Below are 26,481 nucleotides of genomic sequence, written 5' to 3'. Positions count from 1 at the left end.
GGCTTTTGGTGATGAGTGAACCCAGCTCCACACATGGGAGAGAAATGGGGGTGGAGATCACAGGTGGATACAGGCAGACAGATAGGAAGACAGGACACAGCAACTGCCTAGACAGAGGAAAACACAAACTGACAGACAGATGGGCAACCAGGCTAGCCAATAAAAGAATAGCTAACAAGCAGACAGACTGACAGTTGTGATGACAGACTACAGGTAGACTGAGAAATGGGAGGCCAGTCCGGCCGTTGACAGGACAAACTTAATGGGAAAACAGAGAGGAAGACAAACAGAAAGACAGACTGACAGCCAGTCTGACCCACAAGAAGCCTGACAACCAACAGGCAGACCGACAGGTGTAGTGACATTCTAGGAAGCAGAGCAAAGGAGGAGCAGGCAACCAGTCTACCCACTGAGAGGACAGATGGACAGATGGACCATCAGGGAAGAGAGGCTGGGGTTGGAGCAGAGGCTAGGGAGCTTCCCTAGGTGTGCTTAGGGGGAGGGGGAAGAGGGAGAAAGAGGCCTGATAGATGCCTTCATATTGCATGTCAAGCCCCTTACGTGAGGGAGACTGGCGTGCGGGGTGCTCCCCTGGGCCTTGGGCTTCCCGGCTTCTTCCCCTCCTCCTCCTCCTCACAGCCCCATGCATTGTCTGGCACGCGATGCAGGGAGGTTCAGAGCCACTGCTGAGAGCTGCTCCATGGTCGGGGAGTGGGGGCAACCCCTGGACCCCTCTGTGGGTCACCTGGGCCCAGGTGTCTGTGGGAGGTTCAGACCCAGTGAAAGGCCCCACCCCTGGGAAGGTGGGGGTCGGGAAGACTTGGAGGGAGCCGTCTGTCTTGCTACTCCCCTGCCTCATTTGCACCCTGTCACCTTGGCTACAGCTCTATGTGGTAGGTTCTGTTATTGTCCCCATTTCACAGAGTAGCCAACAGGGGCTCAGAGAGGGGAAGTGCTCAAGCCAAGGGCTCTCAGCAGGAGGGTGGCGGGATCTTTTCTTCTGGGAGCCGGGCTGCCCACAGGAAGCCCATGTGTGCCCTGCTCCTCTGTTGTTGGTTGGGCTGCTAGGGTCAGTGCCCTTGAGTCTGTGGGACCCTGGGGTTCACCATAGGAAGCCTACTAGTCCTAAGATGTAAGCCTCATTGTCCGGCATCAGCTTTTCCAGTGATCAAGATGCCTTTGGTCTCCATCTGAGGGATTCCCACTTATATCAGGTACAAGGTCAGGCCAATAACTGGGAAAATCCCCAGTAACTGGGGCCTGGTCCATCAGAATCTCTGCTGCTCACCCCCTGCTGCCCCTGGCGAGCATGACTGGTGGAGAGAAATTGGGGCTTCCCTTAGGAGTACACGTCTCCTCTATGGATGGGCCTCACCTCCAACCACCTTAATTTTCATCCATTTCCTGTTTTGGTCATCAGCACTCAGGGTAAGAAATGCTTCCGTTCATCCATCCAATGATAGTAGTAGCAGTAATGACCATTTGTTGATCATTAACCAAGAGAAGATAAGCTATGTTCGAAGCCCTAGATATATTAACTCATCTTGCCAAGGCTCTGTGAGGCAGGCATCTTCCCCATTTTACTGGAGGAGAAGCCAAAGCTTATGTGGCTTCTCTGAGGTCTCCTAGGAAGAGGCAGAGCCAGGATCTCCTAGACTCTGGTCTGATCCCAAGTATGGGCTTGGTTTGCTGCCCCAGGATGTCTGGGAGTTGCAGCTGGAGCTTGGTGGAGCTTCTGAGAGCTGTGGCTGGGCCATTTGGAACATAGAAGGAGGGGAAGGTGATGGCAGGTGGCGGGGCAGGGTGGCTCGGAGGGCCTGCAGAGCCAGGAGGCCTTGATGATTTGCAGGCAGCTTCTTCTACTGCCCTGGGCTGCAGGTGAGAAACACTGTCCCCTCCCTCATGAAAGAAACATCAGTGTTAATCGGATCAGGCCTCACACTCTGGGCTGGGTGCCTCATCCCTTTTGAATTTATTTCATCTTTAAAACTCAACCCAAGGGGAGAAGGAGGGGAAGGAGCTGAGAGAAGGCTGTGGGGAGACATGAGGGAGAAGGTAGGAATTCCATACCTTCTGGATAGGTTCAGGGAGCCTTTGTAGCACAGAGGTTAGCAGCACAGGGTTGGGATCACGTGCCTGGGTGTCATTTCAGCCCAATTACTTGCCAGCCACATGATCATGAACAAGTTACCTCCCCTCTCTGGACCTCAGTTTCCTTATCTGTAACACGGGGCTAATGGTATATATTTCTCTAGGTCGTGGCAGGCATATGATAGGTGTTCAATAAATGGTAATCGTTGTGCCTAAGGGCTGGTCTGCTGTCATGATTACCCCAGAAAAACTGAATGTTTTGTCTTTCTCACCTTTGGGAAGCTCATCTCTTCCTGAAGTCACCACTGTCTGGTTCTTAGAAGAGCTAGTCTGAGTCTCTTTCCCAGGCCAGTCCCTCCAGGATCTAAAGACAATTGATTGGTGATGCTCCAACATCCTCACTAGGGTCTCCCCTTGATATGGCTCCCAGACCACCTCCACCATGGTATCTTCCCATGGGCCCACTAAAGGGCCTGGTTTTTGTTTTGTTTTGTTTTTCCTTTAGCACAGTCCAGCAAATACTATTGAACCAAGATGTGGGTTGCATCAGCCTTACCCAGCCTTTAAGAATCTCCATGAGAAATGTTCAGACAAGAAGAGAGATGAGGCTCTAGATGTGCCAGGACAGAATGGTGCATGGCAGGAAAATCACCTGTCCTGATCATGACTCTATGCTTCCAATAGTTCAGCTTCAGGTCCTCCCCAAATCCAGAGGTGATCCCAGATCAGGCCTTGGAAGAAGACGCCCGATGTGACGCTTTAGTACCAAGGACAGCTCCATACCGTTGCGGGGCTGCGAGAGTACCCCCTTGGATTTGAGGCTCAAGGGAGTCTGGGGAAGATGACTGCCTAATCCTCAAAGAGTTGGTTATAGTTTGACAGACCCTGACGTCTGGTCACATGGTGGAAGTGCTGAATAACTGTTGAATGAATAAGTGGTTGTCTTCATTTCACCAGGACAAGAGTTAGGCGAAATTATGGAGCATAAAGCTCAGAAAATTAGGGAAGCTAATTTTGGGGAAAGCAACTTAGACCTAAAGTTGCAGGCAAGAGTCTTAATTTGTCTGAGCCTCAGTTTCTCCAGCTATGAAAGGATAGGAAGAAGAATACACACACACACACACACACACACACATACACACACACACACACACACACAATCCTTCTGAGGCTTGCCGTTTCATTTAAATGTTTTTTAATGTTTATTTTTGAGAGAGAGAGAAAGAGAGAGAGCGCACAAGTGGGGCAGGGGCAGAGAGAGAGAGGGAGACACAGAATCTGCAGCAGGCTGCAGGCTCTGAGCTCTGAGCTGTCAGCCCAGAGCCCAACACAAGGCTTGAACTCATGAACTGTGAGATCATGACCTGAGCCTGTAGGATTTAACTGATTGAGCCATCCAGGTGCCCCAAGGCTTGGTCTTTCTTGAGAATAGAGCCAGGAGTGTCTGCCTTGCCTGGGAGGGACACTGGGAGGACCTCAGGGGAAGAGCCAAATGCATGGGTTAAGCAGGGCTTTGGGACTCTGCTGTGCATCTGCAGTTAAAATTTTCATGTCCAGAATGCCCCCCTGAGAATCCTTATACTGAGGCAAAATGACTCCTATTTTGAGCATTTTGACAGACGTTCAATTCTGTCACTGGGGAAGAGACTGGGGGAGGGAGGGTATCAGAGGTGACCATCTGGTCTTGGCACACACACACATACACACATGATCCTACCTCCCTCTACACACAGGCACACCACTCATATGTCACACACTGGCTCATGTTACAGTCATGGAAATGCTTAAACACTTCACACACACACAAGCGTATATACAATAATATATCTATACCAATCACATATATTTGCGCATTTTATGTATGTTAATCACTGAATTCTACATACAAAAACATATCCGTAAACCTCAGCCATCCTCAGTTTCATAGCATATGATTACCCATCACAGTCATACTCACACAGACACATGCACATGCAGTCGTATACCAACAGTCATACACACACTTGAAGACAAAGCCACATGTGTCCTTTTCTACAGCCATATGCCACCAAGTGAACAAAAATGTCCACACAACCTCTCATAGTCATCCACTTACATCAAAGCAAAAACATACAGCAACAGATTTCACCCCTTTATCCCATCACTCATCCTCTATGGCCAATGAGGTCTTGGAGTCTTAGCTGCTTTCCCCCAGGAGCAACTGTCCAGAAGACAGATACAGGAGTGAACTGCTGGTGATTCCTGAGCTTAGGACAAAGCCCACATTCTTAACCATTCCCTTCAGCACAACCCACCATTACCACTCCCCAGGGAGTCAGGCTGACCTGCATTTAAATCCCTAGACACCATTCATTAGCTCTGTAACACGGAGCATGTTACATAACCTCTCAGTGCCTCGGTTTCCTTATTAATGAAAAGGGAATAGTAATAATAACACTCTCATAAGGCTGCTGTGAGGACTGGAAGGTGTAATGCACGGAAATACTTGTCACTGTCTGGTACATGACAAAAGTGCAGTAAATAGTGATTCATTATTATTAATAACAATAAGCCACCCACTTAGGCTCCCATTAAATACCATACAGACAAACTTCTCTTCACAGTCCTTTTCACAGGAGTGTGTGTGTGTGTGTGTGTGTGTGTGTGTGTGTGTGTTGGGGGTGATTGTTACATTCAGCATCCCAAAAGAATGTCAGCATTGGGAGGGAGGGGGCTGCACCCGGAATCTCCTCCCCTCACTGTCCCGTTCTCAGCCCTTAGGTCACCTTGGCCATGGTCCTCTTGAACTTCTTTCCTGATGGTTCCCATCTTCCTTCACCTGACTCTCTACATTTACCCAAGGTCCCCAGGTCCCCTTCTTCTGTTGGGGCCCTGACATATCAAAGCAGAATGTTGGCTTTCTGGTTTATTTTGGTTTATTTTGCATTTGATACTGGACCCCTTATTTTTGGTATTCAGAGAGGAGCTCTTGTGCTAATCTCTCCACTCTAAATGCTCGTCACATTTCTCTTAAAGCCACAGGACCTCCCCCCATTCCCATCTTTTATTCATCACCTTCCACCAGCCCCAACACAGGAGACATGGAAATACAAACTCTCCAAGGACTGTGAATTTCACACCAGCAGCTGACCCTTCTCCAGCAGCCTGAGGTGGGGGAGATGGAGGTATCCCTAATGAGGTGCCTGGGGTGGAGTATGAGAGGTGACCATGGGTCTACATCATCACCCCCTGGGTGATGTGAGAGATAGAGGAACCACACAGTGAGGGCTGTCCTGGAAGGCAGGACTCTAAGCTACTGGGGCTCTCCATCCCTTCCTGCTTCCAAGACTTCACCCGCACTCACCAACAGCCTTGCCCTTACACCATCCCAGAGACACCCAGCCACCCTCCTCTTGCTGTAGTGACCAACACTAGGCACTATCCCTCTGTCTTACCTTCATATTATCCTCTAATCCTCAAGACAAGCCTGTGCAGTGTGTTTAAGCACTGACCTCATTTTACAGGTGAGGAGTGATTAAATGAAGCTCAAAGAGGCAAGTGACATGCTCAAAGTCACATGGTAGGGAAGGAGAAAGAAACTGGCCTGACAATAGGGCAGATACCCAGGACTCCAGGAAGGATTATTTTCCTGTGCCTTTATCAGTCACTGAATCCTTACCATGATCCAGCCCTCGGCTGGGCACTGGGGTTCTCTGGCTAAATAGGGACAGTTCTGACCTTAATCAGTCAACAGTGAAGGTGGAAGATCTATTACAGTGCAGCATAAGTGCTTTAATGTGGAATCCTGGGGTCTGTGGGATCTCAAAAGGAGAGAAATCCAACCCTAAATTAGGCAGAGGCCCCAGAGGTTGAGAGCTGCAGCATGAATAGGAATTACCCAGGGTGAGAAGAGAGGAGGAACATTCCTCTAGTGGAAGAGGTACATGGCACAGTCATGGGAGAGGGCCAAGAGTATTTATGAGTCTGCAGGTATTTCCTCATGGCTGGAAGGTCCTCTGTGGGTTTGTGGGGGAGTAAGAACAGGGGATGAGACAAGAGACATGGGTAGTACCAGTTTTGCTTGGCATCTTGGACCACCTCTTTCCACACTTCTTCTAACCCCCAACCATATTATCTATTCTCTTCTCACAGTGAGTCCCCTCATAGGGGTAACAAGGTTTGGCTGGACTTGTCCACACTTGGGCTCAGAGAGTTGCTCTTCTAGGGGGATTTTGCATTTTCTCAGGGAAATCCAAAGACAGCAAGTCTCCTTCAAAGAGATGAGATCCTAATGGTGAAAATCTAGGCGTTATGTTTGATCAAAAGGTAAGGCGTCCATCTGCCTGAGGACTTCCTGTTACTCCTCAAATCACTCTTATGGGAATTTGTTTCTCTTCTGCAGGTGGTGCCTAGAAGGGCAACCAAGAGCCAGAAGGTAGAAGAGTGTCTGAAACTGCTTTGGGGGACCTTTCTTTAAACACAAACTATAGGAAGTTAGGTGAAGAATCTCAGAGCCAGATTATGCTTCTGATGCCATGTGAATTTGGGTGAGTCCATTTCCCTCCCTGGGCAAGGCCGGCTTTCTTTACTTAAGAAAGAAAAAGCATGTGGAGAATTACCAAGCTGATTCCCCTAAAGTCCTCTAATCTATAATAAGAGCAAAGGGACTTATTCCAACATGCCATGATCCTGTGATTTCGTTTCTATGTTTTCTTCAGTCTATGAGCATCTTGAGGGCAAGAGTGATCTTATTTATTCTAGACTTCATATCCTCTGCCAAATACAGGGTCTGTCACAGAACAGGTGCTCGGAAGATATACATTCATTCTTTCAATAAATATCTGTTGCACACGAATGAGGGCCATCACTGTGCTGTGTACTGTTGGTAAAGCACTGAGTAAATTAGATGCAGTACCTGCTTCTTCAGACCCTACTGAATTATGGGAGCAGAAAATAAGCAAGTAAATAAATGATAAATAACTTCAACTGGCTGTAAACGCTATAAATATAATAATATTAGGTAACATAGTAGAATGTGACTCAGGTGGAAGGTGGCCACACTCAGCCTGAACCTTTTGTAGACATGGAAGAACATCCCAGGCAAAGGGCAGGGCTAATGCCAAGGCCTGGTATGTTCAAGACATAAAAGGAGTGAGGGAGAGGATGGTTAGAGGGAGGGAGAGGAAGGTTGGAGGCAGATCAGGGAGGCCAGAAGGAGCAGATCATGTAGGATATTGTAGGCCAGGTGAGGATCTTATTTTATTATTTTAAAAAATTTTAACATTTACTTATTTTTGAGAGAGAGAGAGAGAAACAAGTCAGGGAGGGGCAGAGAGAGGGAGACAGAGGATTTGAAGCAGTCTCCGTGCCGTGAGATCTGTGAGATCATGACCTGAGCTGAAGTCAATAGTCGACTGATCAATCAACTGAGTCACCCAGACGCCCCACGATTTTCGATGTTATTACAAACTTGATAGGAAACTTTTGGAAGGCTGTAATTAGGGAAGTGGCATGGTCTGGTTTTTAAAAGATTCCTTCATTATGGGGGTGAGAGAGGAAGCAGGGAGACCATCCCCTTAAGATGTCCAAGGGAGAGGTGGTGGTGGCGTCTCAGACCAGTGGTAGGTGGGGATAAATGGTTACATCTGGAACACAGTTTGGAGAGAGAGCTGACAAGACCTGCTGATTTTTTTTTGCAGCACACCAGCTGCTGCCATTGCGGTTCAGCACCACGGACAGCGCACACCTGCGCGTTCACCCAAAGTCCGTTCCTGTTTCTCAGGAGACACTGAGCTTCCTGAGGGCGACTCTCAGACCTCTACCCTTGAGGTTTTTAATCTTTATTTTTGATCATAAAACATTTCAATATACAGAAAACTCATAAAGTAATGTAACAGACACGGATGTGCCCACCAAGATTAAATGGGTGTTAACATTTTACCAAATTTGCAGAGTCTATTTTTAGACTTTCAGGAGAAACACACCAGCTAGAAATCTATTTTAAAAAGGAAAATAAGTAAAACACTGTCAATACAGCTCAGTACCCCTTCCTTCCTTGCCCTTCTTCCCCAGAGGTAACTAAGTTGAAGTTGGTGTTTATGTTTATCTGTTGTATTGTCATTATCTAGTTACGGATTAGAAACCTGTAATTCTATTGTTACACATGTTTTTAAAGTTTACATGGGGCGCGTGGGTGGCTCAGTCGGTTGAGTGTCTGCCTTCCGCTCAGGTCATGATCTCACGGTTCGTGGGTTCGAGCCCCGCGTTGGGCTCTGGGCTGACAGCTCAGAGCCTGGAGCCTGCTTCGGATTCTGTGTCTTCCTCTCTGCCCCTCCGCCACTCATGCTCTTTTCTCTCTGCCTCTCAGAAATAAAGAAACGTAATAAAAAAAATGTTAACGTTTACAAAAATGGTATAATACTGTATATATGCGGTTGCCATTTATTTTTTCACTCCATACTGTGTTATCCTTATCCCTATTGGTACATGTTGATCTACTTTGTTCATTTTAACTATGGTAGATGATTTCATTGTACTTATAAAACAGCTTATTTTCCTGTTTCCCTGCTGAGAGCAGTTAGGCTGCTCCTCATTTTTCTATTATATACCAAGGTGCAATGAATATCCTTGGACATGTATCCTTTTGCATGTGGGTATGAATTTCTCTAGGATGTGTAGAAAACGCTGTGGGTGCCCTGCCCTGATTCCTTTGACCCGCAAGTGCTGTAAGAGTTAGCTGCCAAGAGCTCATAGCTGCTCCCTTCTTGGGAACGTCCTCACCCAACAAGCTATACAACACCCCCCACTTTCCCGCAACGGGGCAGCCAATAGGCAATGACTGACACGGGGTACAAGTCTGACCTCCTTGCTTTAAGGCAGATCCACTCTGTGGTATTATTAATGCTCCAGAGTTCCCTGTGGCATCAGATTGAAGATAATCTCCAGTGAGAACATACCGTTGCCTAGCATTTCCTCCCACCCTCTCTGCCTTCCCCTGCCTCTTTCACCTGGGAGTTCTCCCTCGATAAATCACCTGCACAAGAACCTCAGGCACTGCTTCGGGAACCTAATCTGAGCACACACTAAGGTGGAGCTGTTTGGTCTTAGATTTGCTCATCTTAAAATTTACTGTTTCCAAATTGCTCTCCAAAGTAGTTGCACCAATTTACATTCCCACTAGTGGTTTACAAACATTCCTATTCCCCCAACACCTTCATCAATACCAGCATTAGAGACGAAGTTTGCCAGTCAAATCGGTGAGATACCTATCTCGTTATTGTTAACTTGCATTTCCATGTTTACCAGTGATGTTGAGAATCTTATTTATATCTTTATTGGCCATCCACATTTCTTTCTCTGTTATTTGTCTGTTCATATCTTTTTCCCACTTTCTTATGTTTCTAAGTGTTTTGGTAAATTGATTTTTTGAAGTTAAAAAATTTATTTTGGAAGCTAATTCTCTCTTGGTTGATTATACAGCTTGCAAATATTCTCCCAGCCATGGCTCTAACAAGTCTATTTTTGTGTGTATGTCATGGAAAAGTTCTCAATTTTATTGAAATAAGGTTTCTTAGTGTCTTCCTTTATCATTTGTGCTTTTATTTTCTGCTCTAAGGTCATAAAGTTATCTTCCTGGTTTTTTTTTTTAAGTCTTATTTTTTTCTTTTAAAAGTTTTATAGTCTGCTTTTTACATTTAAACTTTAATCAGCCTGGAATTTATTTTGTGAATAGTACCAGCAGGGATCTAATTTTATCTTTTTCTATGTGGGTATTCAATTGTCCTAATGTCACCCATTAACTAGACTATCCTTTACCCCTGTCATGTTTCAAACTCTCAAATACATTTGGATCCGTCCATAGGCATTATTGTTCTCTGTTCTCTTTCTCTGTTTCTGTATTCCCAGAACCAAATAAAACTATCTTAATTATTGGAGCTTTATAGTAATTATTGATATCTGGTAGGGTGAGGCTCCCATTCTCTTCCTCCTCTTCTTCAAAATTGTCTTGGCTCTTCTAGGTTATTATTCCATATACATTTGGGAATGACCTTGTCAAGTTGCAGAGAAAACCCCTTGTGAAGTTTATTGGAAACAAAATATATAGATTAAACTGGAAGGGACTAGCTGATTTCATGACAGCAAGACTTCCTATGCATGAACCCTGTTTGTTTTTTCTGTGGCTGTTATTCTTTCTTCCTCTTCTCTGCATCCATACCCACACAGGGGAAATGAACCTCCAAACCCTTCTCATCCTTCAATGCCCAGCTGAATGCTTCCTCCTTCAAGAAGCCCTTAGTGACAATCTTGGCCCTCCAGGCTTTCTCTCCTCTGACCTCCTCCAACCCTTCTGCATGCCCCCTTTCCCGGACACTTAGCATAGGGTCTGCCTTCACCTTTGTATCCCCCAGTGGCACCCAGCACATAGTAGGTGCTCCATAGGCTCTGATGATTAGCCTTTAGGGAAGGAAGTGTGTGTTAACAGGTTCTTCCTCATAGGAAATGGTTGGTCCTGGGGCAGCGGGGTCGGGGAGGCCTGGAACAGAGTTTATTTATAGAGTTTCAGGAAAAACACACCTGGCTAGAAATCAGATGGGTCTAGTTTTACACGGTTGTTCTGCCAGTTGGGACACTGGCCTCTCTGAGCATCCTGTGCCCAACTGTAAGATGGAGACAATACTACCGATCTCATAGGGCTGCTGTGATTATTAGTGAGATAACATAGGAAACACAGCAAACGTGTTTTCTCCCCAGTCCTACGTTTCCAATTCGAGGGAGGTGCAGGAATGAAGATCTTCCTTCAGCTTGAGGGCTTGCTCATCAATAGGACCCCCAGGGGCATCTTCCCCAAATGGACATAGCTGGGCTCTGCTCTGCCTCAGACACCACTGTCCTGGCTCTGCTGCTGTCCCCTCTTTCCTGGATCAGAGGTGGGTCCTCAGCCCCTGATGTAACTAAAGCAGATGTTTTCATCCTATTGTCCCTTCCCTGCCCTGTGGCACCCAGGTCTCTCAAGGGACCCCTTGGTCCCAAAGAAGTCGTTCCCATGAAATGTTCCTGCCTTATGTGTTCCTCCTCCAGAGAATGTCTTTCTTGCACAAAAGAGCTTGAGGCAAGGGCAATGCCTGCCTGCAAGGGATTGTGCTCCAGTGTTAAGCACCATCTGCACATCTTGGGAGGGAGAATTTGGGGCCTGTAGGGGTGCTTCCTAGCAGAGCATGGGCTTTGGAGTTGGACAAGCCAGGGTTCCGACTCAGCTCCCCACAAACTTGACTTTATAGGCAAGTTGACTTCTGTAAGGCTCAGTCTCCCTATATCTAAAATGGGTGCATGAATCCTACCTCCCAAAATAGGTAAGACCAGAACAGAAAAAAACGTATGGAGTTCATACACTAGGTGCATAGCGTAGGCTGCTCTTCACCACGTGACGTCAAGGTTGAAAGGACGGAAAAAAATGGGGGACACAGGCAAAGATGAGGCAGAATTTATTCTCATTGTGGGTACGTTCAAGACTCAGGATGAAGACCACAGAGAAGCAGATCCTGGGACCCCAAGGCTACCTCACGCTCGGGGCAGGGGCCACACTTTTGCAAGTGCCAGGCTCACTGTGTCCCCCTCGACGGTGAGGATCAGAGCCCAGGACCTGGGTGAGAGTGGGCTGGGGGTGGGAGGAAGACAGGGTCCTCCCGGGATCGTGTTCTGACCATGTTTCCGACTTCCATAGGAAGAAAGAACAGCTCGGCTATATAGTAATATAATATATAGAGGTGCAGAGAGTTGGCCGCGGCACCTAGGCGGGGCTGAGACTCCCCAAATTATTGCAGGAGGGAGGGGGGACTCAGTGCTGGTGTCTCTGCGGAACAGCTGTGCTGGCTAGGGGGAAGGCTGGGCTGGAGGTGGGGAGCTGGGTTTGCCCCTCCCTCTGGGGCCGGCAGGGGGCCCAAGGCATCCTGCCTGGTGGGGTTCCTTGGGCCCTGCCCGCCAAGCTTCCCCTGGGATGGTGCTTTCTCACCCTGGGTGCTTTTTATGTGCTTTGAAGACCATTTTTGCATTGTCAGGAGTGAGGAAAAAATATTCTGACATGGTAGAAAAAAGATATTTACATACCCTGGTGGGCCGTAAAGGGGAGGGTCAGTTTAGGGATGGGGGAGCTCCTGAAGCCCCCTCTTACCCACGGCTGTCAGTGTGAGATGGGGGGGTGGGGGGGGTAGAGCGCTGGGCTGGGAGGCAGGTGGCCTCAGCTCTGAAACTTGGTTGCTGTGTGACCTTGGACAAGGCACAATCCCCCTCTAGGACTTGGTCTCCCCAGGTGGTACGAGAGGGGTGGACAGGGGGCTAAAAAGCTGGGATCTTATGGCCCCTGATCCTAGGATGGGGACACAGGCCAGGGCCGGGCAGTGAGAGGTTGGCAGAGGGTCTTCCAAGTGAGGAGCCCTGGGCCAGGGAGGGGCATCAGAGCCCAGAGGGAAGTTCATGGCCCCTGGCCCCTGACCAGGCAGCCAAGCCCAGCTGAGGGCACCTGGCATACTCTGCAGTGATGCCTACACGGTAGGTGGCCAGAGGGGCTGGCCGGGAACCCTGTTTTCCTGTCGAAGCAGCGGTGGGAGCCAGGTGGAGGCTGCAGGCGGCCCCTCACCAGCTAGAGGGAGGGCGCAGACCTGAGATACAGCCGGGAGGGGGCTCACCCGGGCGGAGACGAGGGGGGGCCTCGTGCTGGTGCAGTTCCAAAGCCGTCCCTACTCCCTGCCTCCAGGTGTAGCGGGGGGTGGGCACGGGCCTCTCCCTCATCCCTGTGGGTGCTGGGGCCTGGGTCCATGCTCAGTGGGCAGTGTCACACGGGTCACAGGCCCGTGACACATGTCCTCATTCATGACGTGCCATCCATGGTCACGCACGTATGCCCCCCACCAAATTGGATAAGCACGCACACCACAGGCACACGTCCGTGCTTGGATCTGATGGGTGGACACACACACATGATCACAAATGTTCACAAGGGCTCCCAGGACCTCATGAAAACAACCCCTACAGCATGTGATCACACACACACACACACACACACACTCTCTCTCTCTCTCAGAGGCAAGCGAGTGATGTCTCTGTTAGGCTCAGTGTCACTGAGGCCTTAGCTGGGGACAGATGTCCCAGCCACGCTGGGCACCAAATGCCGCTTCCCAGGCAGCCTGACTCCGGCTAACACCAGGTCCTGTGGCGGAGCTCTTGGCCTCCCTGGCACCTGAGAGGAGGGACCAGAGGCTGGGAGCTGCCCGACCTCCGGCCAACCCTGCAAGTCCTCTGATGGCTGACATGACCCGGCACAAGTCCTCTGGTGGCCGACATGACTTGGGGCCACTTTTAGTTGCTGCCCGGGCCCCACCAGCCTCGGGTCAGAGGTGCCGACGGGGCCCCTGGGTGCTGGTCAGCTGGGCCCTCATGGTCTGGATGCTGCCCAGGATCTTCTTCTGGTGGCCCATGAGGGTGATGCCCAGGGCACGCACGTCCCTGTGAAGGAAGGGCGGTGCTGACCGGGTTGGCCTGGGAGGCCAGGTCCCCCTTCCCTGGAGCTGCCAGCCTGCCTCTGGTCTCCTGCCCTCTCCCCCTGTCCCCACCCCCACGGGCACCACCACCCGGCCCCTCCACTCACTGAGCGTTCATACGCAGCACCATGCCCAGGGAGGAGTAACCGCCGGCAGCAAAGTGGTCCCGGTAGCGGCCCATGCGGATGGAGTCCAGCCAGTCCCCGACGGTGAGGCCCCCGCCGCCGCCCCCGCCCCCACGGAGGTCAAAGCAGCTCTGGGCAAAGGCAGGGGGCGGGCACCTGAGGCACAGGGGTCCTTGGTAAGTGGCCTGCCAGGGCCTCTGCCTCCCTCAGGGACCCTCGCACTAGCCGCCCTCGGCCTCCATCCAGGCTCAGCAGTAGGCAAAGGGTCTGAGAAGCTCGCCCCCAGGCTGCAAGGAGAGGGCTGAGGAAGGCCCAGACAGGGCAGGGGTCAGAGGCCCAGGAAGCTCAGAGGTCAAGGGTTCAGGCAGGACAGCAGTCAGGGGCCCAGGCAGGACAGGGGTCAAGGGCCCAGGCAGAATAGCCGTCAGGTAAGGCAGGGATCAGGGGTCCAGACTTGACAGGGGTCAGGAGCCTAAGCAGCGCAGGGGTTTGAGGCCCAGGTTGGGTGAGGTCCAGATGTCAGGGCTTACACTAAGTCTGAGCCTTATCTCAGGAAATACTGGGAGGGCAGCTGGGCTTGGGCAGAGCTGGGGTGGGCACCAGGCACCTGTTGACAGTGGCCGTGGCCCTGAGACTCTCAGGGCTCCGGATGAGGGCATCGAGGACACTGACAATCTGGGAAAAGCGAGGCCGCTGGGCCCTGTCCTTGTGCCAGCAATCGAGCATGAGCTGGTGCAGGGCGCGCGGGCAGCCCATGGGTGCAGGCAGGCGGTACCCCTCCTCCACGGAGCTGATGACCTGGGGTGGGGGCAAGCACAGTGCTGGGCTGGAGGCCGTCCCTCCCTCCAAGGCCCCCAACGGCCCCTGCCCAGCCAGCGTCCCGCACTCACGTCACGGTTTGTCATGTTCCAGTAGGGCCTCTCCCCATAGGCCAGCACCTCCCACATGACCACACCAAAACTCCACACATCGCTGGCCGAGGAGAAGGTCCGGAAAGCGATGGCTTCGGGTGCCGTCCAGCGGATCGGGATCTTGCCTCCCTGCAAGGCACACAGGAGTGCTGAGGGCCTCTCCCCAACCCGCAGTGGGGAGCTAAGCACTGGGTCCAGGCTGGGAAACTGGCAGTCCAGGAGGGGAGACACGGCCTCCACCTTCCTAGAGCACCTGTTCTGGTCCGGGAGACCTGCACACACAGCTGTCGTGAAGACTGAGAGAAGGAAGTGTGTGGCGGGCCTGGAACATAGTAGGTGCTCAGTAAGTATCAGTCAACAGGCTGATGCCGAAGCAAGAGACCAAGCCCACGGAATGTGGCTTGCTCATTACCCTAACTGCTCTTCCTTTCTTTCCTTCTTCTTGGGTTGGGTTTTTTGGGTTTGGGGTTTTAGTGTGTTTTTTGTTTTTGTTTTTTTGTTTTGTTTGTTTTTGTCACAAAATCCTTTCTCTAAGTGAAACTTCATTAGGACGCTCAGTGGGTAAGACCTAAGGGAAGGTTCTCGCTGAGGCAGGGTGGGGGGCCTGGGTCCCTGCCCACTCAGCCTCCTGCCTTGAAGGCGGCCCCCAGGGTACCTCTAGAGAAACCCACAGCTCTATGGAACATGTTCTGAAAACGCTAGTTTCTAGCCAATCCTTGCAGACAGCTCTGGAGTGGATTTGTGATTCAGGGAGACGCCACCCCTCCCCAAATCTCCCAGAGAGTGAGTGACGACGGGGAGACCAGCCCTGGTGTCTGCCCAGGCCACCCAGGGGTACAGAAAGGGTGGGAATGGCGGCTCGCATTTCCCAGAGGGGGAAACAGCTGCAGAGAAGAGGTAGGATGTGCCCCAGATTGAAGGCAACCCTGACACTTCCAACTTCACTTGACTACGTGTGAGGAGACCCCACCCCCACCCCCTGCCACCTTGCCCCTCCCCGGGCCTCCTGGGAAGGGGTGTGGACTGCGCACCGTGGTGGTGTAGGCCGCGTCGGGGTCGTCCTCCAGCACCCGGGAGAGCCCGAAGTCAGACACCTTGCAGACCAGGTTGCTGTCAACCAGCACGTTGCGAGCGGCCAGGTCTCGGTGGATGTAGCCCAGGTCTGAGAGGTACCGCATGCCGGCACCCACACCTCTGAGCATGCCCACCAGCTGCATGATGGTGAACTGCCCATCGTGAGTCTGTAGGGGGACACGGCTGGGCTTCAGGAAGGCTCTGGGCAGTTTGCGAAGTATAGGTGGGGCTCTGATGACTTCCCACCCATTTTGCAGAAGGAGAAACCGAGGCCCAGAGAGGTTAAGCCCTGAGCCTGAACGCTCAGCAAATAAATGGTAGGGTGGGGGCTGGGAGTCTAGCGATTTCCACCGCACCCACCATGCCTTCCAGCTGGCTGGAGCCCTGGGTCCCCGCAGAGGCACCCCTCTGAGCCTGTGTGCAGGGCAGAGGACCCGTGCGGCAGAGGGACCTTCATGAGATGGGGCCCTGAAAGGTAATTTGATTGGCTGACCCTTAAGACCCCTCCCCATGCCTCACTCCCCTTCCCCAGGTCCACTGGGTCCAAGTTCCTGAGGGTGTTTGGAGGCCTCACATGATCTCCCAACACCCAGACTGAACTTCCCTCCCCCCAGCCCATGTGGAAGGACAGGTGGGGCACGCACCCTCAGGAAGGCGTCCAGGGAGCCGTTCTCCATGTACTCAGTCACGATCATTGCCAGGCGGCCTGGGGAGGGACAGAGGCAGGGGTGGCTCTTGGTGGGGGGATCAGACCTGCTGATCGGAGACCCCAGGAACATGCCCCCTCTGAGAGCTGCCAGGAGGTGGGCCAGCACTTGACAGCTTCAGAAAGTCTAGGGTTCCCCCTGGGGTCCCAGACTCTGGGCCCCCTCCCAACCAAGTCATCCAGGGACCTGAACCAGGGGGACGGGGCAGGGCAGGGGCAGAGCACGGCAGTCCAGGGATGGACCCAGACTCCTGGTCCTGGGCAGGAGGGGCCCTTCAGGGTGAGGCTGGCCTCGCCTGGCACCTACCACGGGTGACGACACCTTCAAGGCGGATGATATTGGGGTGGTCAAACTGACCCATGATGGATGCCTCGCTCAGAAAGTCCCGCCGCTGTCTCTCTGTGTAGCCGGCTTTGAGGGCCTTGATGGCCACGGGCACGTCCTGCTGCCCTGGCACCCGCAGCCGCCCGTAGCAGACTTCTCCCGACTCTCCTGTGGATCCCGAGCAGGGCAGGCAGGGGAGGGCTATGGGACCCTCCTCTCCACACCTGGTCCCTGGCACGCCCCCTGTCCCACATGTCTGCCGTACGGGCTCCTTGGTTCCCCTCTCCCTCTGCCCTGGGTGCCCCTCCCCCGGGCACCCCCCTGTGCTGTCCCCACCTTCACAACCCCCGAGGCTCACCAGAGCCGATAATTTTCTCGATGTGGATCCTGGAGGCTTCAATCTCTCTGGTGAAACTGCGGCCCGCCCGGCCTGGCTCCTCATAGTTATGGGGTTCTGCATAGAACTGGGGCTCTGGGATCTTCCCTGGGGGATGGTGCAGGGGCAGGAAGACAGGTGGGGGTGCTGAGGGACCAGGAAAGAAGGGCCATCAGGAGGGTGCAAGAGACTTTCTTTCTCAGCGTTCTATGGGCCTGGGAGAGGTCTGGGGTGGGGGCTGGAGGGTAAGGAGCATCCCTGGGTATCTCAGGATGTGGCGGCAAACAGTAGGTGCCTAATACGTGCTTACCGAGCGATAACAGGGTCTCTGTGGAGGAGCTATGGGGTCTCTAGAGGACACTGGGGTTTCCAGTGAGTTCTGACTATACCTGCTGTTAGGTTTTCTGGGGTCACTGTAGAGTCTTTAAGGTCTTTCTAAATCATTCTGGGGTAGAAACCTAGCAAAAATGTTTTCGTCACAAAGGCCAATTTTGATTCACAGTAGTTCTCTAGAAGACTGTGTTAAGGAAGATTCTGATGTTGCGTTCAGCTCAGTGAGAATCAGTACCATAAGTAATACTAATGTCTACCATGGGCACAGAAGTGCGGTACGGAGGTAGGCTTTCTCCTAACTATCCTTGTTTTCTGGGGCCTCTGCAGGGTCCTGAGAAAGCTCTCAATAGCACAGGTTCTTATCCAAGAGCATATGATGCCCCCCTGCCCCCCACCAGTGTGCAGAATTGTGCGTGAGCACACAAACTTGTGCATTTCCCTGGGCGGAGGGTTTCTAGCCTTCTCAGCGGGGTCTGCAAACCCAATAAAGGGAAGCAGCACCTGAGGCCTCAGGTCTCTATGACCTCGCTGTCTTTCCCTGGGGCTCTGCTCTTCCCTGTGGGCCCTTGCTCCTCCCACCCGTGCCCTCCCCGGGCCGGTGCTGGTTCCCACTGTGACCCCACGTCCCTGGGTCCCCCGCACTCACCCTGCCCGTTCTGATACTGCATCTTCTCGTCAGAGTCCTGGAAGGCCTTGCTGTAGCCACAGTGCCTGTGGAAGACGGCCCTAGCCTCAGCCCTGACCCCGTGCAGGGCCAGAACGCCTCCCTTCCAGCTCCTTCCCCTTCGGGGTCAGCCCCTGCAGAGGGGAGTCCCTGCCCTCCGGCTCTCGACCCGGCTGGACCGTGACATCTTTGACAATTACAACTTGCGAAGTCAAGCGCACTCGGCCCGCACAGCAGTCTATGCATTATCAGCCCCGTTTTACACGAAACCACCCTTGGTGGGGTGGCCGGGAGGCGAGGCCTTGGGTGTCTACCACACTGTGTGACCTTGGCAAGCCCCCTCCCTCCCCTGGGCCTGTGTCTCCAGGAAACAGGACAATGCTTCCAATCCTCACTGCCTGTGACAGGAAGTACACAAGCGTCCTCATCACTACCTCCCTCTGCGATGGAGTCAGAGAGAGAACAACGGCTTCAGTTTTGGCGGATCTGGGGTCCCCCGTCCCAGCTCTGACATCTACTTGGTGGAAGAGGCCTAACGTCCCTGGTCCCCAACTAGCTCCCCTGCAACACAAGACCAGGATCTCCACATCACAGGCTTAAACAAGGTGGTCACCCGAAGCGATGTCCACCCCATGGACTGCATGGGAGCGCAGTTCCAAGCCAGGGGCCCTGATAAGGTCCCTCGGGAAAGACGGACCTGGGTGAAAAGGGAAAAGAGGAGGGTCCGGGACAAGCCCGGGGTCCTCTAGCCTTTTGAGGTTGTTCAGAGACGAGGGGCTAGCAGAGAGGAAGAAGGGCAGGCCAGAGAGGCGGACAGAAAATGGGGGATGTGCGGGGCATGCGGGGGAGGGGGGCAGGTAGCGGGCAAGACAAAGTGAAGGAGGAAAGAAGAGCAGGTTTATATGAGGAACCTGCCCGCAGGCACAAGGGGAACGCTGGCTTGGTGGGGCTCGGCACGGGCTGGGGACACAGGGCTCCAGAGGAGGGGCTTGGGGTGGCTGGGGGCAGGGACCACACACCTCTTTTTGCAGATAAGCAGGAGCAGAAGCACCACCAGACCCGTGATGAGCGTCAGGCAGATCCAGACAATGGTCCTGGTGTCATAGCGGGGCCCTGCAGAGGAGGAAAGCGGGGTGGGGCACCAGCCTTTCAGGCCCGGGGGTCTGGTGGCTCTTCCAGGCTCGGTGGGCAGCGTCCTCAGCTGTGAGTCAGCCCAGAGTCCGGTCACAGGCCACCTCCCCCTCTGCCCCCACCCTCCACTAAGCTTCCCTTTCAAGACCCTGCTCACCCATGCTTCCTGGCTTCCCGCCCCGGTGCCACCACTTCCTGGGGCTCTGTGAGCTGCAGAGAATCACTAGACTTGTCTGAGCCTCAGTTTCCTCAGCTGTAACGGGCCTGTCCTGCCTGATACTCAAACAGTAACAAAGCCGAATGTGCTGAGAGGTGCGGGTTTCACTCCCAATTACAGGGCAATCCCAGGGTCATCTTGTGTTTAGACAAGAAAGGTGTGGCTCAGAGAACTCAGGGAACTTACTCAGGGTCACAGAGTAAATGGGACCGAGCCAGGCAGGATTCCTATCTGGCACAGGAGTGCCAAGGCAGTGCCAGTGGAAGGGGGTCATGAACTCAGCCTTGAACCTTTCTATCCCAGTACCACCCCGGGGAGGGTACCCGAGTGTAGAGCTGAGAAAGGACCCCAAGCAGCTGGAGACAGGGGCAGGGCGTTTCCAAGCCTGAAGGTGCCTCAGAATCACCCCGAGGGCTTACTAAACGCTGCATTGCTGGGCCCTTACCCCAGGGTTTCTGATTCAGAAGGTCTGGTGTGGGGCCTGAAAACCAGCATTTCTGTACCTTCTGGGCGATGCTGCTGCTGATCCCAGACTACGCTGTGGGAACCACAGTTCTGGAGGCTGGGGGCAGGAGGATACTGCGGAAGGGGCACAGAACTCGTCCCCAGACTGACCAGGCTTAAATCCTGCCTTGCTGGGTGACCTCGGACGATTCATTTTACTGCTTTGATCCTCATTTTCCTCATCTGTGAAATGGGGATGTGGATAATGGCAACGCACTAGAGGGCCTCTGGGACGGTTATAAGGTGACCGTGCTGGTAAAGGGCGCCATGCCACCTGCACATCACACCGATACTCAGGAAAAGCCAGTGGCAGATGGGTCGTTATCAGCTCTGTCCCTTCAGGCAAGTAACCTCCCTTCTCTGAGCCTCAGGCTTTCACCTGTGAAAATGCCAACCCAGCACAGGCACCCGCTCAGCACATCCCCTTCCTCTCACCCCCCACGGCCCCTGGCCTGGCCCAGCTCCCTCGTCCTCCCCTGCACTCACGGGGTTTCCCAGTCTCCACCTCCATGGCCTGGCTGAAGCGGCCGCAGCCTGCAGAGGTGCGGGCTCGGACCTGGAACATGTAGCGGGTGCCCGGCTTGAGGCCCGACACGGTGGCCCTGGTGGTGACGGCCTTGAGGGTGGAGTAGCTCTGCATCTCCTTGTCCTGCCCATGAGAGGGGTGGTCGGCCAAGGGTCCTCCCGCCTGCTTCCCCTCCCCCCTCCTCCCTTCCCTGCTGGTACCTTCTCGTAGTACTTGATCTCATACTCCAGGATGATGCCATTGGGTTGCTCTGGCTCCTGCCACAGCAGGGAGACGCTGGTCTGGCCCGCCCGCTCCTGGCGGATCACCACCACCTGGGACGGGGCTGGGGGCAGGAGGCCAGCCTCGGTCAGATGGGAGGGTGGGTGATAATGGAGCCCGGCCTCTGTCCCAGGGACCCTGGCTTGGGCCGGGTTCACCTTGCCAACAGTCCTGCCCCGGCCCTAGGCCAGCCGGCACCCTCCAATCCTCCAAGCAAATCACCGGCTGCCGCTCTGGTCGGTCACCCGGGGTCGGCACAGCCTGGCTGCGGTCCAGGGGTCTAGGACGCTGGGGTGGGCTTGACCCAGAGGAGGCCTGACTAGTCCAGCTTTCACTGCCTCCACCTCCCCGCTGGCCAGGCCCATCCGCTGGCAGCGTGCTGGAGCCCTGCCAGCCTCATCCAACAGACACCCTCGTCCACGTGGGGCCCCACCACCCGATGCCTCCCACCCCGAGCCCAAGGCCTGGAGTGGAGCAGGATCTCAAGGGTGCCTGAGGAGGAAGAAGAAAAGGAGAAGGAAGGGAGGGGCAGGACGGAAGGAAGCAGCGTCCTCACCGCCTGCGCTTGGAGAGTGTGACTGCAGCAGCTCTGACGCTCAGGGGAAGGACTTGAGCTGAGCCCATCTGAGCTCAAGCATTCCCGTGTCACACTAGGTCCCCAGTGCACCCCCGTTACTCACTGACTGAGCCTTTCAGTCCCTCCCTCCCTCCTGCGTTCCGTGTAGTTACCCCTGATGTGAGTCTGCTGGGAAGCACCAGATACAGACCCCACGGCAGCCAAGCTGACTCTCGGCCCCACACCTCCAGGGTCCCCCAGCTGCCCCCGGCTGCCCCCCACGCCCAGTTCTTGCTCCCTATCAGGGCATCCTGTCTCCCCTGAGCTCCCTGAAGGGAGGGACTACGCACAGCAGGTGCCCAATAAATACTGCTGGGTGGCTTTGACGTGACAAATTAAGAAGTCCAGAGTGAAGTTGGAGAGTGTGGCACAGGGGGCCCCCCACCAGCCTGGGAATCAGGCCTGGGTTCACAACCCGGCCTTCTCTTGCTGGCTGGGACCGATACCATCGGGGGGGGGGGGGCACTTTCCCCAACCAGAAAGAGAAGCTAGAAGCACCACCAGCCAGGAGGAGGTGAGGATCAGATAAGACCATCGTGGTGCCATCAGTATGTGGGCGCCTCTTAAAAACCAAAGAACTTCCAAGGCCAGAGGTCCCGTGTGAGTGGAGCAGACACAGGGGGACAGAGCGCAGAGGTGGAAGGAAAACAGGGTGGGGTCACCTGAGGGCTCCAGGAGGAGGTGGCTGCCGAGAAGACAGAGTGGGAGGGAGAGTGGGGAAGGGGAGAGGTGAGAGGGAGGAGGGAGAGGGGAGAAGGAGGACAGAGCGGGGAGGGGCCAGCATTCTGTGAGGCTAGACCTCACCCATTTGCTCAGGGCTGTTGTCTGCCCTGGCCCCCTCAGGATTTCCTGAATGCCTTCCCCACATGCCTTGTGGTCCGCTAGGACCTGGGGTTCCTGTAGTGACCACGGCAGCCCTCGAGGAGCTTATGATCTATGACAGAGGCAGAAAGCAAGAAGGTAAACCGATGTGCAGTCACAGGTTGGTGAAGTGCCATGAGGGACAGAAGAAGGCACTGCGTGTGATGGAGGGAACGTTGTGTGCAGGGGCCAGGCAGAGTCAGGCCATTTCAGCTGGGGGTGGTCAGAGTGGGCCTCCCCAAGGCAGGGGTGACAGTGGAACTGAGGACTGAAGGAGCCAGCCACTGGACATCACAGGGAGGGGCCTGTCGCTCAGAAAGAGAGGTAAAGCCAAGGCCCAAGGCAGGGCAGGGCAGGGGGAAGCCAGGGTGGCTGCAAGAGAGGGAGCTGGGTAAAAGTGGGCAGGCGAGGCTGGAGAAGGTGGGTAGGGTGGGTGGCATGGGTGTCCCTCGGCCCTGGGAGGATCGGAATGGGATCTGAGCTCAGGCTGAAGCTGGTAAAGGGCTTGTGTATGACCGGGCCTCGCTTACATTTGGAAAGCTCATTCAGGACGCAGTGAGAGAAGGTGTCACGGGGCGAGGGGAAGGGGGCCCCTGTGGTTGCCCACACAGCACACGCTGGGGGTGTGGACAGTGCTGTGGACTGAATTGTGTCCCCCTCCCAAATTCATATATTGCAGCCCTAACCCCCAACCTGGTAGTCTTTGTACGTAGGGTCTTAGGGAGATAATTAGGTACAGAGGGGGTCATGCAGGTGAGACTCTCATGATGGGATCAGTGCCTTTATAAGAAAAGCCACCAGACACTTCTCTCTTTCTCTGCCTTGTGAGGACACAGCAGGAGGGCAGCTGTCCACGAGCCGGGAAGAGGGTTCTCACTAGAAACCAAACCGGCCAGCATCTTGATCTTGGACTTCCAGCCTCAAGAACCGTGAGCAAAAACCTCCAGGGTTTAAGCCCCCAACCTACGGTAGTTTGCTATGACGGCCAGAGCTGAGTAAGGCAGATGCACTGGAAGGACTCTGAGGGGGCGGTGGTCACCTGAAGTGAGGCCCGGTGGGGCTGGCGGGTGGTGGAGGAGGGAGGGAGGGAGGGAGAGTCAGGCTGACAACGGGGTGTGGGGCTCCAGCATCCCCCTGAACAGTGGTGCCGTGTCCTGAGATGGGGGGGCCTCTGGGAGGTGCAGGTCTGGGGGTGCTGTGTGGCTAAAACACATCCAAGTAGGGGCGGGAGTGGGCAGCTAGGCCTCAGGGGAGAGGTCCGTGCTGGTACATTTGTGGGATGTCACACTGAGAGTGGATTCCAAGCCACGGGCCCTGATAAGATCACTCGGAAAAGATGGACCTGGCTGAACAGGGGAGGGAGGAGCATCTGGGACAAGCCCAGGGTCCTTCCAGCCTTTTGAGGTTGTTCGGGGAAGTGGGGCTGGCAGGATGGACAAGGGCAGGCCAGACAGGTGAACAGAGAATGGGGGATGTGCAGGGCTTGGGGGCAAGACGCAAGTGTTCCACCAATGAGAAAAGAACAGGGAGAGAAGTCCCTGCGGCGTGTGGCCCAGTGGAGGCATTGGACTTCAGGGGCCAGGTGGGGAAAGATGCCTGATTGGAGCCGCCCAAAGAGGCTCACCAAGAGAGGACGCAGATACAGCAGGACAGACAGCTCTTTCAGGAAGGTTTCCTGGGAACGGAAATGGTCTGGGGGCTGGAAGGGAGCGTGGCTTCAAGGGAGGGTTTCTCTTTTAACGAGGGAGCGAGGGAGCGTACTGACGGTGTTGGGAATGCCCCTGGGTGCTACTCCACCTGCACCCCGGCCAGCCAGCCACCTGCCCCAGTCTCCCTGGAGACCAGTGGCCGAGGGCAGGGCCCCACGCACCAGGAACATAGGCCTATTCCCCAGTGTCGCCAGCCCCGAGCACAGAGCTGGGCATTCGGTGCGTGCCCCACAAATGCCAGTTGGAAGAGGGTCTCTTGAATGGACAAAGCCTGGCATCAGGGAGGGGGTGCCCTGGGCTCACAGTTGGATCTCCCGTTTCACTTGGGTGAGAGGCAGACCTCGGTTTGAATCCTGCCTCTGCCACTTCCTGTGGGGTGACACAGAGCCTCGGACTCCTCCTGGTGACATGGTGAGAATAGTGACTGCTGGACCAGGACTGCGTGGTGTTGGGGGGAGACGGGGTCGGGGCCACGGTGGGCTTAGATGTGTGCTGGGTGGCCGTTAATGGAGAAGCTACTGTGGTGGGCTCTTGGGCCGGGCTGTCACTTGACAGGCAGGACTCACCAGAATTTGGAAAGGGAGGGGCTCCAGGGGCTAAATTCAGCCCAGCAACTGTCTAGACACACAGAGATAAATGGCTGTTGTCCAAACCAGTGCAACCAAATCCCTCCCAGGGGCAAGCAGTGGCAGGTGTTCTGGAAATGATAATCAGAGTGATTTTATTTTTTAATGACATTTATTGAGCAGGTACCTTGGGCCAGGTGCTGGGCTCGGAGTTTTCATTTCTCTCACTTAAGCCCCCAAATAGGACCTGAGGCACGTACTGTTATTCCCAGTGCACCAAGGAAGAAACAGAGGCAGAGAGAAAGCTCTGGAACCCAGGCCTACGATGGCCGTGGAGGCCCGTCTCTGACCTTGTCGGATTTCTCCCACCTACGGGGCAGGATCTACTTTTCTAAGGGTGTGGAGAGCCTGCAACTCCCAGTCCTGGGGAGGAAGGCTGGGCCAGGAGAGGCAGGCACTTGCCCGAAACACCACCGCGTACGGGGCGGTGCTCCGATCCTGCGAGGGCCAGGGGCCAGGGAAGCCGGGGCACGGAGCATCTCCGCCTACCTGCCTGGTTCGTGGTGATGTTGACAACAGCCGCCCGGCGGGGCTCGGGACTCAGGTCGGACACGCCGTTGACGGCCTCGATCCAGAAGGAGTAGTTCATGTGGGCCAGCAGATTGGCCACCAACAGGCTGGCCCGCACCAGGCTTGTCTGCTGGGGCACGAAGCGGGTGCCACTCCCACACGTCTCGCAGTGGCCCAACGCCCAGGGGCAACGGCGGCACACGGCGTTGTAGGTGATGTCGTTGCGGCCGCCTGGGTCCAGGGGGGGGGCCCACTCCAGGGTCACGGATGTCCCATTCACGCTGGAGATCAGGTTCACCGGTGCCGAGGGCGGCCCTGGGGAGGAGAGAACGGCAGGTGGCCGTGGTGGGCAGCAACGGCCTCCCGCTCATCACACACCAGGGAAGGGCCGTGACTCCCCCCGTGATACATGGGGCTCCCCGAGGGTAAGGTCACCCCTTCTCCAGCCTCGGGAAGCTCCCTGATGGCAGAGGCGGTGCCAGCCCGGACCACGGCATCAGGTCCGCGTGCAGAACCCCCTGCCCTGTCCCGCCGCAGGACCTCCAGGGATTGGGGTTTGCGTTTCCCAGCGTTTTCATGCAGAGCAGGTGGAGAGACTGACAACCCTGGGGGGGGGGGGGGAGGGGCCCACAGCAGCCACCCTGGGGGCGGGTGCGAAATGCCTCTGTCATTTGCCTGCCGCATTTCACTCCTTCACCCTGCGCTGGACCTAAAGCACAGACCGCTGAGCACCGCTTGGGCGTAAAATGGAGGCTTCTGGAAGCCCAGTGGAGGTCTCTGCAGCAGTGTGTGTCCAGAGCCCCAGTCTGGGAAGCGCAGAGGTTTTGGTGAGAAAGGTGGGGCTGGGGTAGGCTCCTGGGGGCGGGGATTCGAGTCTGGAGGGACTGGGGGTGCTGAGGGGGGTAGGCCCTGGGGCTCAGAATTTCAAGCCTCAGCATCTCAGGCGGAGACTCTCAGATCTCAAGAAAATAGAAGAGTAGAATCTCAAAATCACAGAGAATAGTAGAATCTGAAGGGTGTGGAATACTAAAAGCGTAGTCGTTTACAGTCGTAAGATTTCTAGAACCTGAGGGCACTGAATTGTGGATTTGGAGAAAAACTGGAGTCCGGCTAGCTGAGAACAAGTGTCCGTGACCTAGAGCTGGGTCACCTTGCCTGCAAAGCCCATGGTAGGCACCACATCGCGCAGCCATCCTTTCTGTATCGGCAGGTCCCATGTGGGGAAAATGCATGGGTCTGGGCAGGACAGTGGACGGAGGGAGGGAGGGACAAAGTGTGTGTGTGTGTGTGTGTGTGTGTGCGCGCACCATGTACAGGGAGCCCGGGAGCTGGGTGTGATAGAGGTGGGGGGAGGGGGAGACTGGAGACTGGGGGGCAAAACCAGTGAGAAGTGCCCCTCACT

General features: G+C 54.6%; 2 protein-coding genes across 2 annotated transcripts in view; both read right to left on the bottom strand.

Annotated features, from left to right (window-relative positions):
* The window catches only part of C1QB (complement C1q B chain), a 124,846-nt gene that overhangs the window by 39,920 nt on the left and 58,445 nt on the right, over positions 1-26,481 (bottom strand). The window lies entirely within an intron of this gene.
* EPHA8 (EPH receptor A8) overlaps positions 11,551-26,481 on the bottom strand; it is a 30,587-nt gene continuing 15,656 nt past the window's right edge. The window contains exons 4-16 of the mRNA XM_053208670.1: positions 25,059-25,394; positions 20,697-20,821; positions 20,457-20,619; positions 19,138-19,231; positions 18,101-18,165; positions 17,104-17,268; positions 16,728-16,913; positions 16,359-16,420; positions 15,672-15,881; positions 14,620-14,769; positions 14,337-14,527; positions 13,712-13,885; positions 11,551-13,569 (exon numbers count right to left, since the gene is read on the bottom strand). Coding sequence (XP_053064645.1) covers positions 13,455-13,569; positions 13,712-13,885; positions 14,337-14,527; positions 14,620-14,769; positions 15,672-15,881; positions 16,359-16,420; positions 16,728-16,913; positions 17,104-17,268; positions 18,101-18,165; positions 19,138-19,231; positions 20,457-20,619; positions 20,697-20,821; positions 25,059-25,394 — 2,036 coding nt within the window. The 3' untranslated portion in view covers positions 11,551-13,454. The remainder of the gene's footprint in view (positions 13,570-13,711; positions 13,886-14,336; positions 14,528-14,619; positions 14,770-15,671; positions 15,882-16,358; positions 16,421-16,727; positions 16,914-17,103; positions 17,269-18,100; positions 18,166-19,137; positions 19,232-20,456; positions 20,620-20,696; positions 20,822-25,058; positions 25,395-26,481) is intronic.

Source organism: Acinonyx jubatus, chromosome C1 (assembly GCF_027475565.1).
Source record: "Acinonyx jubatus isolate Ajub_Pintada_27869175 chromosome C1, VMU_Ajub_asm_v1.0, whole genome shotgun sequence".
NCBI classification, from domain to species: domain Eukaryota; kingdom Metazoa; phylum Chordata; class Mammalia; order Carnivora; family Felidae; genus Acinonyx; species Acinonyx jubatus.
The sequence above is the reverse complement of the archived record's forward strand: the minus strand, read 5'-3'. Positions and strand labels throughout refer to the sequence as shown.